This window comes from Cibotium barometz, chromosome 53 (assembly GCF_041138505.1).
Source record: "Cibotium barometz isolate CiBa-2024 chromosome 53, ASM4113850v1, whole genome shotgun sequence".
NCBI classification, from domain to species: Eukaryota; Viridiplantae; Streptophyta; class Polypodiopsida; order Cyatheales; family Cibotiaceae; genus Cibotium; species Cibotium barometz.
Window position 1 is genome coordinate 37,944,509 of NC_141098.1, and position 15,318 is coordinate 37,959,826.

Below are 15,318 nucleotides of genomic sequence, written 5' to 3' on the forward strand. Positions count from 1 at the left end.
GTTCCTTCACCGGATTTCTCGTTCGCCAGCTGGACACAGGAGAGGGATCTACGATGGGAGCTCCTCAGCAGCCTCACCATCTGGTTCACCTGGAGGGCCTGGTGTTTCAGGGCCTTTGAGGGGAGACTGGAGCCACCAGCAGAGACTGTTCGGGGGATTTGGCAGGAGTTGATCCACACCTTGCGAGGACAGTATGACTGCATCCGGGGCGACTCGGATGAGGCGATCTTGCGGCGCAAGGCCTTTCACACCACCTGGCGCAGCGGCCCCTTCTATACCCTACACGCGGGGTCCCCCCGTTGGCACTACAGGCCACCTGTTTGGCTTTTCCCCCCTCCTATTGTATGATATAGCCCCTCAGTTCTTTGTACTGATACTTGTACTTTTCAGCACCTAGGGAAAGTCTCCCTGGCTGCTTTGCTTTGTTCTCTGCTCTGTTTTTCTTGAGAGCAGGAGAGGATCTTTTGTAGCCCTACGAGCGTTTTTATATAACTAATGAAAGGATCTTTTCTCGGGGGAAAAAAAAAAGGCTTTCGTTCGTCTCAAAGATGTTATGAGTGGACCTATGCTAGTTATTCCTAACTTCCAGAAACCTTACTGTGTGGAGTGTGATGCATCCGGAAGTTGCATTGGGGCTGTCTTAAATCAAGAACGACATGCCATAGCTTATGAAAGCCGTCGTTTACATGATGCAGAACTTTCTTTGGGCATTTATGTGAAGGAATTGTTGGCTGTGATTCATGCCTCGACTATTTGGAAACACTACCTTCTTGGAGCTGATTTTATGGTCAAGACAGATCATCAAAGCCTAAGGAAATTCTTGACACAAACAAAGCTTTCAAAAAAGCATATGAGGATGGCAAACTTCTTATCTATGTATCGTTTTCGGATTATGCACAGTCCAGGAAAGAAAAATGTGGTGGCAAATGGATTGTCTAGAAAACCATATGTGGCTACAGTGTCAATTACCTCACGGGACTTATCTACCATGCGTGAATTGTACCATATTGATGCTGATTTTGGGTATATATGGACTGATTTAGTGACTGGACATGCACATGTCTCTTATATGATCAAAGAGGGGTATCTCATGAAGGATAACTGCCTATGTGTTGTGTCAAACATGAGGCAAAAGGTCATTGATGAGTGCCATGCTCCTCCGTATGCAGGACATAGAGGCATAACGCCTACTATGCTCGTGATTGAGCGTTACTTCTTTTGGCCAGGAATGCGAAAAGATATAGAGGCATATGCACGTGCATGTATCACTAGCCAAAAAGTCAATTTTGACTGGCAAAAGGCTCCTGGTTTGCTTCAGCCTTTGCCTATTCCCTTGCAACCATAGGAAAGTATCGCAATGGATTTTATCATGGATTTGCCTCATACTCAACAAGGCAATGTTGCTATTTGGACCATTGTTGATAGGTTTAGCAAGCAAGCACACTTCTTGCCGGTCAGGAAGACCATTAAGCCTAAGCATATGGTCAGGATATTTGTGGCATAAGTGTTCAAACACCATGGTATGCCTAAATTCATTGTGAGGGACAGAGATCCCAAGACTACAAGCCTCTTTTGGAGAGCTCTATTTGACAATATGGGCACTAAGTTGAACTTCTCGTCGGCTTTTCACCCCCAAACGGATGGGCAAAGTGAGGCTGAAAATTGAGCTGTGTTGGATCTTCTCAAATGCTATGTTGCAAACCAAAAAACAGCTTGGGAAAAGTATCTACCATTGGTAGAGTTTGCATACAACAACATAATGCATGCCTCCATGGGAAAGGCCCCATTTGAAATTGTTTATGGCAAAGTGATATTGCCGCCCATCCTACGCACTAAGGATGAGATCTTTGCAGTTGATGGGTGTGTCAGAGATCTTGATGTTGCCTGCACAAGTGCGGACAGCCATTGCTCGTTCACAAGATAAGCATAAGAAGGCTTCCGACAAGCATAGAAGAGAGGTAGACATCAAAGAAAATGATTGGGTATTGCTGAAATTTGAGAAAGCAAGACTCTGTAAGAGGCCAGGAAAGGAGGGAGCATGCCCTAAGCTCTCTACTAGGTATTACGGACCTTTTAAGGTGATCAAGCATATCAATGAGGTTGCTTTCCGGCTTGCATGCCTGATCATTGGAAGATTTACAATGCCTTTCATGTGCATCTATTGTGGCCAAGACGTGGTACCCATTGTCAGGGATCCCACTTTAGGCTTCCCATTGAACCAGTTCCGTGCTCGAGAAGACCTGCTATTTACAGGTTCCAGGAACAGGAGATATTTCCATTGCATAATGCATATGCATGCATCTCTACTGTTTGAAATTGTTTTCGCATGACTTGTTTTCGTGTGAATGCTTGTTATGACGAATCTAGTTCACGAGCAAGGGACGCCAACCCATGAGCCGTGTGAATGCCCTGTATTCTAACATGGTCTGTGGCATGTGAACAGGTGGTAAGTATTCACTTAACCCTTGTTTATTATTGCAAAGGTTTTATAACCTTAACATTCACGTTTATTAAAGCTAGGCACCGGCAACCGGCTCAGTGCCCAGGGTCCAAGGTCAAAAGTGTGGTCAGCCCAAATGCTGGGCACCCACATAGGGCCTCATAAGTGTGTGGACACTTTAAGGAGGTGCCCATCATTAATTATGGTGGGCTGTGCCACATGGCACAAGGGATTTGGACCCCTCCACCTCCTCTCCCCCATTCTTCTCCACCTCTGTACTTTCCCTTCTCCTAGAAGCTGGCGCCCAACTCTCCCTCACTCACTTCCCTTTTTCTCCTGGTCGACTGCTCCTTTCAGTACTTGCAGCACCTTCTGCACCTGCTGTACCTACTGAAACCCTAACAGTACCTGCTATGGGCACTTGTTGTACCTGTTGAAACCCTAATAGTACCTGGTGTGTACCTGTTGTGGGCACCTGTTGTACCTGCTGAAACCCTAACAGTGCCTATTGTGTACCTGCTGTGGCACTTGATGTTCTTGCTGAAACCCTAAGAGTACCTACTGTGGGCACCTGTTGTACCTGATGAAACCCTAATTGTACCTGCTGCTGTGATTGTACCTTCTATACCTGCAGCACCTTCAGTACCTGCAATACCTGCTATACCCTCAATACTTTCTGTACTTGCAGTACCTGTTGTACCCTCAGTACCTACAGTACCTGGAGTACCTCCTTTACCTACAGTACCTACTGTACCTCCTATACCTGCAGTATCAGCTGTACCTGCTGTGGGCACCTATTGTACCTGCTGTACTGCATGTACCAACCACCGTATCTGCTGAAACCCTAACTGTACCAACTGTACTTGCTGAAAATAAGAAATGTACTCCCTGTGGTACCTGCTGAAACCCCAACTGTACCAGCTGTACTTGCTGAAAAATCAGAACTGTACTCACGGATGTACCTGCTGAAACCCTAATAGTACTAGCTTGTGTACCGGATCTTCTACAAGTCCCCATTCGTGTACTTGTAGAGTGTGAGCACCTGTTTGTGTGCCTACACTTGGGAGGACCAAGCCCATTCCTCTGCAAGTTGTGTGAGCCCTGCAAGCTCTAATACGAGAGCACCTGTTCGTGTGTGGTCTCAAAACGACAATTTCGTGTTCACACAACTTCAGGTGTATGAGGAGTCAGGGCTGGTTCTATTGACTCATTCGACGAGTCCGGCTTTGACATTCTTCACCGAAAAATACTTGTTTGGGTAATATGTCTTCATATTATGCATTGCATAGATCATAGTTGTTACGAGGCGCGCCTCTAACGGTTCGAGGCATACGAGGCGTTCAAGGCGTACGATTGCCTGATTGAGGCGTCCACACAAAAAAAAAAAAAAATTGCTGGTTTGAGTCTTTAGACGAGGGCTTTAAGGGCCCAAGGCAGCCCCTCTCACACACACTCTCTCTCTCCCTCATTCTCTACCTCCCTCCCTTAAGCCTTTCTCAGGACCCGAAGTTCAAAGTTCAAACTTCAAACACACTAGGATGATGATGTTTTTTATACCCACTTTTGGAGCTCTCTCTATACTCTACCGGTTCATTTCAGTTCATTTCATTTTACTTTGTACCCTTGAATCTTGATGATGTATCCAAATGATGATGATGGACTATTTTGGTCTCATAGGTCATTTTGGCCTTTTGCAGACGTTTAATACAGCTTTCTTTCCTTCACACACACACTCTCTCTCCCTCTCATGCACACCCTCTCTCTCCCTCCCTCAAGGCTCATACATACACACTCTAGTCTCTCTCTCTCTCTATACATATATATACATATATATGTATATGTATATGTATATGTATATATACATATACGTATACATATACATATACATATACATATATGTGTGTATATATATGTATATGTATATGTATATGTATATACATATACATATACATATACATATATATGTATATGTATATGTATATGTATATGTATATGTATATGTATATATCTATACATATACATATACATGTATATGTATATACATATACCTATATATGTATATACATATACATATACATATACCTATATATGTATATACATATATATGCATATACATATATATATATATGCCTTTGCCGCACGCGGCCTTCCACAATCCATGCTTCATGAAACGGCTCCATCGGCCCGTCGAGCGCGTTTTCCTTGTGGGTCTCACCGATCACTTGCGTTCGTGCCCGGCTCGGCTCCCTCGGCCTCGTCTCGGGTCTCGCCTTCCATCCATGATCCGCCGGCCCGGCCGCGTCTCGGCCCATCGGCACGGCACGGCTCGCTAGCCGCCGATTGGCCATTTTTCCACCGTTTTCGGTCCCGACTCCACGTTCGGCCCGATCACCGTCAAGGCGGGGAGGGCAACCCCCAGGGCACTCGGCACCCACGGAACCTCACCCGCACCCCGGAAGGCCTAACGTGCCTACCCGATGCGTGAGTGCGTTCCTAAGGTGCCTACCATGGGTCCGTGCTTTGCCTCTCCTTGCACCTCCTCCCCATTGCTCGAGATAGGTAATGGTCACGTGCTCAAATCTCAATCGGCAACTTTTGTGCCGTTTTCGGCTCGTGGCCGTCACTTGGACTCAACCCAACTTGCCGTTTTTGCCGTTTTTGACGTTTCCGCCGGTCTCGTGACACTATATATATATATATATATATATATATATAACAGACGCCTCTAACACGCCTCTAACGTCTCTAAAAAATACGAGTCTTTCGAGGCGCGTACCATACCCGCCTCGTACCAAACGCCTCTGACAACCTTGGCATGGATTATCTAGATAGCAAGCCCTTGGAATTTTTTACACAAATAAAATACAATACTCCAATAATATACTTCAGTATTGAGGAGGGGGGGGGGGGGGGGGGGGGGGGGGGGGGGGGGGGGGGGTTGGTCCGTTCGCGGCCTTAATGGTGGTGTACTGTGCAATGCTTCTCTTTTGCAGATTGTCTTGAGCAATGATGTATCTTTCAGTGATTGTGTGTATTGTGGCTAGTTCATTTTAGTGTTGACGAGCGTATTGTTCTCAAGACGCTGTTCAAGGACGTTCAACCTAGTCGGTGTAGTTTCAGCCTCCTCAGCATCTACGCCCTTAATGGGGCAGCCTAGGGCACATCCTTCTCGCTTCATGTTCGGCAGGGGCTCCCCGTGGCTAACACTTGGTGTATGGGAGGAGACTTCAACATGCTTGAGGACCCTGAGGACAGGAGGAGAGGCACACCAAGCCTACTATTTCTGGACCTGAGTGTTCCACTTGGGAGAAGCTTCTCTTCCATATCCAGGGGCTGGACGCCTCGCAGCTGCCGGAGTTTGCTCACGCCCAAGAGAGCCTCACCTTCTCCCATTCAAATTGATGTGCCGATAGGCTCACCCTCTCGTACGCTTGGACCACTTCTACGTGGATGAAGGGGGTTGTGCGGACAATGAGCACAACCTTCTCAGACCATGTCCCAATGATTCACACCTTAGCGGAGCTTGGCCCAGCCAATAGCCAGCAGTCTGCACGGATTCAAGATTGCATCCTTGAATCCTTCAGCACCAGTTGTTTGTGCCCGCATTGAGGAGATCTGGACCTCCCACAGTTTCCCCTCAGGGAGTACAGTGATTGAGTTTGATGCTGCACTAATCAAGTTTAGCTCCTTTCTTCAGACAGACGCACTTGGGGGGAGGAGGGGGAGGGCACTTGGGGGAGGAGGGGGAGGGGGAGAGGGGGAGGGAGGGGGTTGGGCCGTTCGCGGCCTTAATGGTGTACTCTGCAATGCTTCTCTTTTGCAGATTGTCTTGCGCAATGATGTATCTTTCAGTGATTATGTGTTCTGTGGCTAGTTCATTTTAGTGTTGACAAGCGTATTGTTCTCAAGACAGTGCTCAAGGACGTTCACACCTAGTCGGTGTAGTTTCAGCCTCCTCGGCATCTAAGCCCTTAATGGGGCAGCCTAGGGCACATCCTTCTCACTTCATGTTCACCAAGGGCTCCCCATGGCTAACACTTGGTGTATGGGAGGAGACTTCAACATGCTTGAGGACCCTGAGGACACGAGGAGAGGCACACCAAGCCTACTATTTAAGGACCTGAGTGTTCCACTTGGGAGAAGCTTCTCTTCCATATCCAGGGGCTGGACGCCTCGCAGCTGCCGGAGTTTGGTCGTGCCCAGGAGAGCCTCACCTTCTCCCATTCAAATTGATGTGCCGATAGGCTCACCCTCTCGCACGCTTGGACCACTTCTACGTGGATGAGTGGGGTTGTGTGGACAGTGAGCACGACCTTCTCAGCCATGCCCCAATGATTCACACCTTAGCGGAGCTTGGCCCAGCCAATAGGCAGCAGTCTGAACGGATTCAAGATTGCCTCCTTCAGAACCAGTTGTTTGTGCCCGCATTGAGGAGATCTGGACCTCCCACAGTTTCCCCTCGGGGAATACAGTGATTGAGGTTGATGCCGCACTAATCGAGATTAGCTGCTTTCTTCTGACAGACGCACTAGGGAGACTCAGGGCCTTTCGAGAGCAGAGAACTAGAGCTTTCACACAAACTTGCGCCAAACATGTGTCCACACCTCATAATGCCACTTGTAAAAGAAATGAATACACACTTGCCCCAAATGTGTCCACACCACCATAAACACGTCAAAAGGATACACACATACACTTGCACAATAGTGTGCGAAGTGTCCACCCTCATGGAGTAATTTGTTTCACATACAATAAAAGATTGGGTGCCCAACTTATATGCATGAAACCTTTTAAATACAAGATGCCCATTTTATAACTTGTCCACCCACACCATAAGGGAGTGTGAACCACCATAAAAGAGCCTCTTTCAGTAACGAATCCTCCCCAAGTCTTTGGGACTTATTACTGGGCAGACTTCCCACATGTAAAACCAAGCATAGGAAGTCCAATGTCACGCCATAATCTCATTCCGGCTTACCTGGATCTAGTATTGGATAATGCCCCATTCCCAAAGCTTGAAGTTTTCAAATATTTAGGCATCCTAGAGTCCACCATACCCCTTACAAATTAGAAAATGTTTGGGGTGGTGACACCGCCCCCGACGTAGCCTCCCTCCTATAGAGCGGCCACCCATGAAGGGAAATCCTGTTGGGTATTTCGAAGCTCGTATTTATGTGTGAACACTCCCTAATGAGTATATGTGTGAACCCACTCTTAGAGTGGTTAAAATATCTAGATATTATTTGGGTTTGACATTAGCGGCGATGTCATTCACATAAGTCTCCAAGGCTATAAAAGCATTGTAACTTAACCTTATACATGATTTGCAGAGAAATGTGTCACCAGAGGCCTACATGTTCAGCTAGATTGTAGCACTAACAACGAGCTGAAAACATGGAAGATGATGCATCAGACGATTATAGGAGTACTTAAATTGTCAAAAAGACATGAGGCAGCATCTCAGCAAAATAGCATCGTATAAAGAAAGGAGAAACCAACACTTAAAGAGGTCAGCCAGATGAATGCTGAAGGATATAAATATGCCCAATACATGGTGAGCAGTAAAGATAGCTGCCTCTATCATCAATAGAAGCCTCACTAAGATTGAAAGAAAGCCCAGTGTGCTTCATCTTAGGGTGTTTAGGTGTGTTTGTTGGAGCCATGTGTCTAAAGAATCCAGTCAAAATCTTGATAGCAAAGCCGGCTAATCTGTGTGTTAGCAGGCCCAAAAGATTAGTCCCAGCTGGTGCTCCCCCCAATGGCACCCCACATGGCTTGAGCACCCACAGAAAAATCGCCTTCAGGCAGGACTCGCCTTCAAGTGGACACACATGATATGCCTATGAGTAGAGGAAAAAGTAACTACTAGAAGGATCTACCACCCAGAAAAAAAAGTGAAAATTTTGGATGAAGGTTTGATAGAGAAAAGCATTTGTTGGTTTTCATTGTTAGTTTTTCAAGTTACCTCTACATAAGATATGGAGGTTGTCCAAGGCCACAACTAAGGTCCTTGCCTTGGTATGTCATCAAGGTGAAAACGAAGCGATGAGACCTCATAATTCTGTAAATAATGAGCATATTTATAATGATGTTACCTCTGTGCCTATAAGACCTTTGTAAAGCTAAGACAAGCTCGTTTGTATGATGACAGAAATCATGCTGAAGGCTTTTAGACAAATATGTGCAGGCCTGTGCTGCTAGCAACTACCCGATGTTTTCGTCAGCCTGATGCTACACAAGCGTTATGCCTCTCTCCACCAGTTCGCTTTGTTCCTACCGCTTTTGTTGCTACCGCGTGTGTCTCTTCTAAGGATGGCTCCTCTCTTGTGATCAATGACTTCACTTATGCTTTTGATCTGCTGATCTTCCTACGAATTGGCTTACCCTTAATCAGAGAAGCTTTCTTTTGCTGTTCTATCTCTACTACTGGTTGAAGCGCCTTATACAATTCTAATCTACCATATCTTTTTCTCGTTGTGTGGGCACCTTAGTGTTGTGCTTAGTTGTTCTGGGATCTTTAGTACTTGGGTGTCCATTTTCGCTCGTGGAACATATAATAATTAAAAACTGTTTAGATCCCTAGGGATAAAAGTTCTAAGGGATGGTTCACAGGACAAGAAAGAAGAACTCAAGAAGAGAAGACACAGAAATGGAAAAGTAAGAAAGCAGAGGAAGTGCCCTTCCAGTTAACCAGAAGGTGTTTTATAAAATGTAAGTTCCTAGAAAAAGCGGGAATACAAGGTATATGGTTATCATCACCAAGGGATCTATCTCACTAGCTACTCCCTGTCCAGCCCTATAATTAAAAGTACCTTTATATTTTTACACAAAAACCCACATTGAAAATTTGAATACAAAGAATCCAGGTTTTCTCATGTTAACATTTGGCACAGCATAGAGTGATTACCTTCAGGCAAGATATCGAGAGGGCTGAAAACATAAAAGGCCAACAGCACCAACTGTCCACCATTCAAAAACAAGCATCACATTTAGACAGTAACTCACTAGACTCCAACAGAAGTTAAACAGTTACTCCTTTATATGTGAAGACATACATGCCAGACAGCCTAAAAGTCCAAAAGCCAACCAATTTTACAATGTGATGCAAACGACAATAGAAGACAAACATGAGCTCTCACTCACAAACATGAAAGTGAACATACATCCTAATTGCACACCCTGCATACTCCCAGCTTTTGGTTCTCTCGTGAGGATGCTGCATCTCTCCCAGCCAAAACCTGCAACCTACGTGTCATGGATTCTATCACTTCTTCAAAGGTCATGGAGACACTCAGCCATTATAAGGCTAGCACTAAAGAAAGAAAGAAAGAAGACTCTAAAGTGTTACAGTATGACCATGGGGTAACTACATCGTGTAGCAAGAATAAACCTAACTTTTTAAAAAAATCATCATCTCAAGTGCATGCCCTCTATGTGACCAATATGAATCGATGTGTCTTATACACATAAAAAAAGGTCTTTAGAGAGTGGGTCCAAAAGATGTCCTCAGATACTCTGGGGAAAGTTTGTTGATCCATAGTAGAGTGCCTACAACACCAAGAGCGGTGCACAGCAGGATTCGGGAAAAATAGATTCAGCTTGGCCTAGAACTTCTTCAATTGATGAGAGATGGAAACAATTTCAAGATTTAGTTATAATTACAGTAAAGTGTGAAAAAAATGCTTGTTCAAAATTTAAATTCTCCTTTTCCATCCATGGTTAAAAGAATTAATGTAAGACTCAAAAAAAAAAATCCTCAACACTGGTGCTGCATAGCATAGAGGAGATCCTTGCTTAGGCCTGACCGCATGTACCTCTGTTTTGACACACATTTTTCCCTCATTCAGCACTATGAATTTCTGTTGCATATTTTTTTACTTCTGCTAGAAGTTATGGCCTTTTTTTTAATTAACGAATACTTCCTCAAAAATAAGGGTGAAAAGCAAAGAAGGCCTCCCCCTGCTGTTTTGTTAAGGTAACCCTTTTATCAATCTAGGCAACCTTAATCATATAACTTAATCATAAGATGATTACAAAATAACAAAACTTGTACCATGTCAAAAGCACTTACATAGACTATGATTCGAGTTCGATGCACTAGTGGAAGAGCCCTCTGGGGATCCATCAAATCCTGAACCATGCGCCGTAACAATAAAGGCATGTCCCGTACACGCTGCAAAAGTAACCAACATTACTTGGAAACCTGTCATTGATGCTCGTTGACAATGTAGAAAACTTGCATTACCACAAAAACAACCCCTAAAAAGTATTAAAAATCAAAGGCTTAGTATAGAAGTTGAGTTGTCACACACTTGAATATACTAATGATTTGAGAATACAGTTCCTAAAATCATAGGTATAGTATAGGGGTTGATTTGAAACACTCGATTGTACTAATGATCCTTGGATGCATGCAGCCCACGGTTGAGTGAGTAGTCAATGTGGCTCACACTCATAAAGAGTAGGTCATAAGCTCTCATTGTACTCTACTCGGTACCTTATTTAACTCTCTAGAAGACTCTAATTTGAAAAGAGTTCTAGAACGTCTCAAAATTGAGCCCAAGACTTGCATGCACAATGCTCACCCATTCATAAGTCACCCGTTTGTCATACATGAAAAACACCCTAAACAAGTGTGATCTGAAGAGGATCTTTAGCCCATCATGTATCCAGTGTCCTATTAGACCCCATTACATCTCCTTAAAAGGCCCCATCTAGAAAAGCGCACCACAAAGCCTCCAAACTAGGCCTCAAGGTTGCATGCTCGCAAAGAGAGACCATCGTTTTCACATGGACATTGGAGGTTCACAAAACTGGGGATTTGAGACTGCCACATGTCTCACAAGGTGAAGCGATATTATCTTGCATGCAAGACAAGGTTCTTGGGTGCCAAGGTATAAAGGCAAGAAGAGGGGCTTTATCTCGAGCTTGTGAAAGGGGTAGCCCCGTGGCCTGTCCGAGCACCTCGGTGCCATTACTCCTGGCTGGGTCTGTCAGCTGCTTCCCAGGCGGCCATCATGGATTGTGATGGGTGCCATGCTGTTCTTGCAGCACCTCGAGCCTTATGCTTTGTATGCCTCGGTCCCCTTGGGGCCTGGGTTGTTCTGGAGCCTGGTTGAAGAGGGCTTCTAATTAGTTCCTACCGGGGCCTATGGCCCAAGAAAAGAAATGCAGGGAACTAGAAAAGAATTCCAAAGAACATGTTCACTGATGACAAAGAAGATAATAACAGAACTGAATTGCAAGACATCATCCCTTGATAAAAAAATAAATCTATTCCAAGATAAGAGTCTCCCCTTATATAGAAGGAGTCCTTGGTGCATGCAGCTCCCCTCCATGTGCATGTCCTTGGTGCATAAGGGTCCCAACACCAGTCCTTCATGTGATGCCCTTCCTCACAAGCAAAACTCCCTATGTGTGCTCAACCTACACCACAAAATTCCGCACATCTATCTAGCACAGTACAAGTCTTATAGATAACTATTTATCCCATTTCCTACACAACAGTATTCGCATACTAGCACTCCTAGGTGCTCTAGAGTCTAGACCATGCTATCCATCACGTGCATCCTGCACTTGGATGCCACATGGACATATGTGTGCAGAAGGTGCAAGATCTGGAGTGGTAACTAGTCCCTTGTGAGCCCCAGCCCGAGGCAGCCAGGGTTCCACTCTACGCGTCAAGGGTCAAGTGTACAACTCCCGTGCATGGGCACGTTTGGCCAGCCCTCATAGGGCATAGGGCCCATTCAGCCAACCCTAGGAGGCATGGGCAAGCCAGTCAGCCAGCCCATGTTGCCCTACACTTGGGCCATGAGGAGCAGCCCATAGGCCATAGCATTGGCCTACAAGAGCCCATAGCATGTTTGGCCAGCCCTCATAGGGCATAGGGCCCATTCGGCCAGCCCTAGGAGGCATGGGCAAGCCAGTCGGATGGCCCATGAAGGGCCAGCACAGCAGGCGGCCAGCACCTAGGCAACCAGCACAGCAAGGCGGCCAGCGCTTGGGGTGGCCAGCATGGGAAAAGGCGCCCCATTTAATGCTGAATGAAAAGGTACAATTGAAGAGGCACATCCCTGTGAAGGGGTGTGTCTTTAATGAATAGGCATGTCCTTTTGTATGCAAGGGTGTGACCCTTCACAGGTGTCTTTGCAGTTAATGAAAGATTAAGGAGTAATTAGGGAGAGATTAAGAGAGTTAGTCACAATCGTGGCATTCCCTCCCACTTAAAATGCTAAGAAGAGATGGTTCTCTTTGAAAGAATTCCCGAAGAAGTTCTGAATATTCCTATAAGTCCATCACTTTGCCAAGTAGAGTCAGAATCATCAAGATCTCTCCATTTAACCAAAAATTCTGTAGTGAGCTTATGTCATGTTTCTTTCTGTCTGACATCAAGAATTGTCTCTGGAATTAAGAGTATGTGTTCATCTTCGATTTCTGGAACATAATCCAAAACATCTAAAACTGGAAAATCACCGTCCACAAACTTCTTGAGCCAAGAAATATGGAAAGTTAGATGAATTCTATCCCAAGAAGGCGGTAATTCCAACTTATAACTGAGAGATGAGTTCTTCTTAATAATACGAAAGGGGTCCATAATATCTGGGACGAAGCTTTGGAAAGACTGATTTCACTGTCTTGTATCGATGAGGGACAATATATAATAATACTAAGTCTCCTTCTTGAAATTCAATGTGACGACAATGCTTATTAGCTGTGCGCTGATATTGCTCTTGTACGCTGACCATCTTATCCTTAATCTATAACAAAATATCTTGCATCTCTTGAACCAAGACCAAAGTTGGCGGCATACGACTGAGAGCATCCACAACCACATTGGTAAGGCCAAGAACATACTCAATTGTCATATAAAAATTGGCTAAGAATTCGACCCAACGCACTTGCCTAGCATTCATAACTGGCTGCGTGAAGATGTATTTCAAAGAATGATGATCTGTTTTCACCACTGAATCCGCACCAAGGAGAGAATGTTTCCATGCACGATAGGCATGAACAATAGCCGAAAATTCCTTGTCATATACTGGGTATCTTACTTGAACCGTAGAGTGCTTATGACTGTCAAATGCAATAGCAGGTCCTTGTTGCATCAAGACGGCACCAATGGCAATATCGGAAGCATCCGTATAAACATCAAAGGGAAGAGTAGGGTCAGGAATAGCCATGACAGGAGTTGTGGTCAAAGCTGTCTTAAAACTTTCAAAAGCTTGAGTTGCGGCTTCAGTCCACTTGAATGCAGGAGCAAACTTTAAAAGTTCTATGAGAGGAGCAGCTATTTCTGAAAATCGATGAACCTTTGTGTGATAGAAGTTGGCAAGTCTCAAGAAAGAACGAACATCATGGATGTTTGTGGGAGTTGGCCAATTGACAATAACCTATATTTTCTTCAGATCCACAGAAATACCGTATGCTGAAACAACATGTTCGAGGTACTCCAAGGATGTCTTGAAGAATTCACTTTTGCCTGGATTAATGTAAAGAGCATTGTCACGAAGCACCTGAAAAACGATCTTAAGATGTGCCTTGTGTTCTTCCATATTACGACTGAACACCAGGATGCCGTCAAGATAGATAATAACGAACTTGTCCAGAAAAGGACAAAAAAGATCATTCATCAGACTCATAAATGTTGCAGGGGCATTGGTTAACCCGAATGGCATGACCATGTACTCATAATGACCATATTTTGTGCAAAAGCTGTCTTATATTCATCACCTTCGCGAATGCAAATCTGATGATATCCAGACTTAAGATCAATTTTGGAGAAGACCTTTGCATGGAGCAATTGATCAAACAATTCATCAATGCGCAGAAGAGGATACTTGTTCTTGATAGTCAACTTATTGAGGGCGCGATAGTCAATGCAAAGGCGCATAGACTTATCCTTCTTTTTCACCAAAAGTACTGGAGCTCCAAAAGAACTTTTGCTTGGTCGAATATGTCCTTTCTCCAAAAGTTCAGTAAGTTGTAATTGTATCTCTTGAGATTCCGTAAAAGAAACTTGATATGGAGCACGAGTAGGGGGAGCACTGCCAGGAAGGAGATCAATAGCTGGTCAACTTGTCGTCGAGGTGGGAGAACCGTGGGAAGCTCCTAAGGAAAAAAATCCAAGTATGGAGCAAAGAAAGGTTGCTTGAGGTACATCATCTTCGTATCCATGTCCTTGAGAGGATCTTTGGCTGAATAGACCATTAAAAGTGCTGAGGAACAACCACTGTTGCGGACCCACCGTTTTACTTGAAGAGTTGAAAGGGTTGGTGTAGAGGGTTGGTCTTTGATGCTTCGAGTGCCACAAGCTTATCATTTTGAGCAAATTGTATGGAATGGTTCCGAAAACTGATGAGGGGATCATATTGGTACAACCATTCTTGACCAAGAATCATATCATAATGTGCCAAAGACATGACTTGGGAATCCAATTTGTCACGATAGTGCTGAATTCGAAAGGAGAGGTGTTTGGCAACAGTGTTACACAAGGATGTGGAACCATCGGCAAGCTCTACTTCATAAATAACAGCACTTTGAGAAGTCCGAATCTTCAATCTCTGGGTTAAGGCGGTTCCCACAAAATTATGAGAACACCCATTGTCTATGAGCACATGAATGGGGTGATTGGAAATAGAACCTTGAGGAACCAAAACCTGAGTAGACCCCTGGGGTAACGATGAAGAGGCAGATTGAGCAGTGGTGGCGGTAGCGGTGATCACCGAAGCATGTGCAATAGCATGGTGATTAACCGCACGCTTTCCTTTGTTAACAATAGGGGGTTTCTCCTCAGAAGTGGAGGGTTCAGCATTAGACTTATGTCGATGGGTTGGTCTTTTGGGGCACTCAAACCAACAATGAAGTCCATTGCAAAT

General features: G+C 44.8%; 1 protein-coding gene across 3 annotated transcripts in view; it reads right to left on the reverse strand.

The window, feature by feature from the left end:
• The window catches only part of LOC147608603 (uncharacterized), a 48,381-nt gene that overhangs the window by 23,398 nt on the left and 9,665 nt on the right, over nt 1–15,318 (reverse strand). For 2 of the 3 annotated variants that reach the window (XM_086789033.1, XM_086789032.1), the window contains 2 exons: nt 10,512–10,613; nt 9,348–9,399 (listed from right to left, as the gene is read on the reverse strand). In XM_086789033.1, coding sequence (XP_086645159.1) covers nt 9,348–9,399; nt 10,512–10,613 — 154 coding nt within the window. Of the gene's footprint in view, nt 1–9,347; nt 9,400–9,603; nt 9,686–10,511; nt 10,614–15,318 lie in introns of all 3 variants that reach the window. The other variant, XM_086789034.1, reaches the window with a different exon arrangement.